General features: G+C 30.6%; 1 protein-coding gene across 1 annotated transcript in view; it reads right to left on the minus strand.

The window, feature by feature from the left end:
• The window catches only part of LOC111083135, a gene marked incomplete at its 3' end in the record, with an annotated part of 15,268 nt that overhangs the window by 9,113 nt on the left and 2,506 nt on the right, over positions 1–3,649 (minus strand). Inside the window, exon 2 of the mRNA XM_022379415.1 lies at positions 976–1,221. Coding sequence (XP_022235123.1) covers positions 976–1,135 — 160 coding nt within the window. The remainder of the gene's footprint in view (positions 1–975; positions 1,222–3,649) is intronic.

Consider the following 3,649-nt stretch of genomic DNA (forward strand, 5'->3'; position numbering starts at 1 on the left):
GTTGGATACAGTAACATGACTCCACATGCACTATGCCATTACAACTTCTGTAATGTTAGTCAGGCATGGCTGAAAGATCAATGAAATAACAAATATATATATATAGATGTATAATTTTATGAGATTTAAGCTATTTAGACTAAATATTTGTAGTAAATGTTTACTGATAATATGCCAAATTTCATGAAGATATGCTTCCAGTATCAAACTATAACAAGTACAAAATGGATACAATATCGGTCTCTGGGACCGAGCCCACAGTGAGAGAGTTATGTTACAAAATATAATTCCTGTATATAACAGTGGTCAACCACATCACTGATAACTGATTTGATAATAAGCATGCCAAGTTTTCTAATACACACGAGAAAAAAATGAAATGAGCATATTATTAGCTGATATAATGTCTATACTAGTCCACCTCCCATTAATTGTGTTATTAATGTAATGAAATGTGTTAGTTTTTATTTCTCAAAATATATAAAAACATAACAGACTATTACATTTTTAAGGTAAGGAAGGTAGTTAATGCTTGGATACAGAGTGCAGTCAAAACAAAATTAAATTAGATCACGTTAGTCAGATCTTGTTTGAAACACTGAACTACTGACCATCACACCTATACTGTAACGATAACTAGTGGTTTGACAACTTATTACCTTCCTGTAGTTTCCAAGTATCAAAGGCTTGGAATGCTATATAAATCAAATTGTAATATTGCTCATTATAATGTCAATACTGCCGAACCCTCTTGCTAAAGAAGTAAATCATCCAATTTCTCACCGTATCTACATGAATCTATCTATTTTAATCAAAGCATATTAAATCACTACTCATTCTATACTATATATCTCTTCTAACAATGTACATTAGGTACACAATAATAAAAAACACAATGCTTTTCTTACTGTATAGTAGAAATAGTTTATTTTTTTTTTTAAATTGTCAGAACAAAAACCATCATTTCTTATTTACCTGAATCAAGTTTCCTTTGATTGGGAGAACTACAATCCCAAATAATATCCCCCTGGTTTTCTTGAGAACATAACCACTTAGATCTCAATCTTCCTAAACGTGGAGTTGAAGAGGGAGTGATGGGTGTTCTCAATTTTTCACGCTGTGGAGTTGACGACATGACTGGTGTTACGGGAGAAGCCAGTGTTGTCTCCTTCTTTACCTTTGATTTTACTGTTTCTGGTGTTGTACATTTGATGTTTGTGTCTGTAAATTGAGAACTCATTTCTTTTCACAATGTAAATGTACATACAATTCAGTCAAATGTGAAATATTTGGGAATTTTATGTAAAATACACCAGTTTCTAAACAAGGGGTAAAAAGATACAAGTTTTCTTCTTTGATTAATTAATTACTCTGTAAAAGAAATTTTCTTAACATGAGAGTATACTGACAGGAGTGTATTTCAATATTTGCAAGTCATCTATCTGTAAATAAATTAGTAATTCATGTATTTCAATATTTGCAAGTCATCTATCTGTAAATAAATTAGTAATTCATGTATTTCAATATTTGCAAGTCATCTATCTGTATATAAACTAGTAATTCATGTATTTCAATATTTACAAGTCATCTATCTGTAAATAAATTAGTAATTCATGTATTTCAATGTTCGCAAGTCATCTATCTGTAAATAAACTAGTAACTCATGTATTTCAATGTTTGCAAGTCATCTATCTGTAAATAAACTAGTAATTCATGTATTTCAATATTTGCAAGTCATCTACCTAAAAAAACTAGGAATTTATCTGTATTTTTAAAACTAACCTGGTCTTATCTCTAATAATATTTGCTCTAGCTATACCTAACTATAAGAAAAGATGAATATTGTGATAAAACTTTAAAAACAAATGTCTAGCCAACAAGGTTTCTTAATTGCAACATTTTACATGTATAAAATGATACAAAATTCCTTTCTATCTACTGTTTGTAGGTTCCCAAATGTTACAGATTAAGAAACAGAAAATAAAAACAAAAACAATTCTTCCCCCGAGATTCAGCTTAGATATGTTCGTAGACAAATTCAGAACTTAAAAACTTTTTGTGGCTCATAGAGAAATATATATACACTATATATTTTTGTGAGTGTGTGTGTACAACAGGGAATTTAAAAAACAACATACTGGCAGAATTAGAAAGTAGTCTCTGAACATTTATACATTGATCGATCAAAAGTTTGATCTGCTCAAACATGTAAAACTAGCTTTAAACAAGTAAAGTCCTCACTATGGAGGACCAGCATAGATAATTGTATGAACTATTTCTTGAAATGAAGTTTCAAAATCCAAACACCATATGGTTGGCATAATAGAAAATGTTCTACCTCATTTTGTCCTACAATTTCCAAAAATAATAATTATTGTCCGATACAAGGCTCTTGTCTAAGGCCCCACATTGTGTAAAGCTGGCATTGCAACTATGAGCTTGAACACAGAAACAGGGATGGTCACTCTTTATTGAGGTAATTATCCTATATAGTGATTTTTTGTGAAAATGTTCACAAAGAATAAAATAAACAAACATACATATTTGTTCTCAATGATAAGAATCACTTTTTCATCTATTAATGATTTATTATGAATTGTACGTACTATTTTTAGAACTCATAATATTATCAGATTGTCAAAATCAAATTTTTATAACCATAATTCAACAGTTCAAATTATTTCAAAAATATATTAGTTCCTTTGTAGAACCTTACATCAAAAACAATTAAAAAATTGTGCAAAAATTCTACATATTTGTAGATTAGTTCTACTTCTAGGTATTGTATCATACCCACTGAAGCCATCACTGAAAACTTCTAATCAATCAATACATAATTCACATGTTTTGACTAACATAAGAGTATTAACATGGCATAATAAACTCACGAAAGTATCGTCTGTTTGTAGTTAAACACAAAGCTGCACATTGGGCTAACTGTGCTCTTCCCACCACAGGTATCGAAACCTGGTTTCTAGTATTGTATGTCCGCAGAAATACCGCTGTGCCACTGGGGGGCACAGGAAAGTAAAACTGTTCTCAAATATTAAATATAACTTATTTCCAATAATGCATATCAACAGTGGTGTAGCAAGGGTTCTCAGCACCCGGAGGCAAAGACACTTTTGGTGCTCCCACCTCTGAAATGTTTTGATTATTTGTTTAGTGACTCATTACCCACTTTTTTATGATAATAACATAAAGAACTAATTACCGCCTTACACAGGCCTAAAATAAAGTCACAATAACACAACCGTAAACCTGGAACTAATGAAGTATAGCCTACTAGGTGTACTTACATAATTTGTAAACCATTTTGATATTTATATCATCCAGTGTTGTTCAAAATCACATAGCTAGAGTAATCTTTCAAGCATGCAGAATAAATTTCTGTTATATCTAGTTTTGAAACTAATGCTTTATATGAGAAGCCAGTCACTTGTGGTGTACATGGATTATAAAACAGATTGATAAAATACTACCTAAGTTTACAAATAACAAGTTTTATTAGCTTACGAAACTGTACATATACTTAACTAGATCTTTTACAGGTAGCATTCTGGTATTTATGGTTACATTATATGAACCTATTGTGCTTTTGCTGCTGTAAATGCATCAATTAAACTATCAAAATTTAAGGTATTATGTA

This window comes from Limulus polyphemus, unplaced genomic scaffold (assembly GCF_000517525.1).
Source record: "Limulus polyphemus unplaced genomic scaffold, Limulus_polyphemus-2.1.2 Scaffold8299, whole genome shotgun sequence".
In the NCBI taxonomy this organism is placed as follows: domain Eukaryota; kingdom Metazoa; phylum Arthropoda; class Merostomata; order Xiphosura; family Limulidae; genus Limulus; species Limulus polyphemus.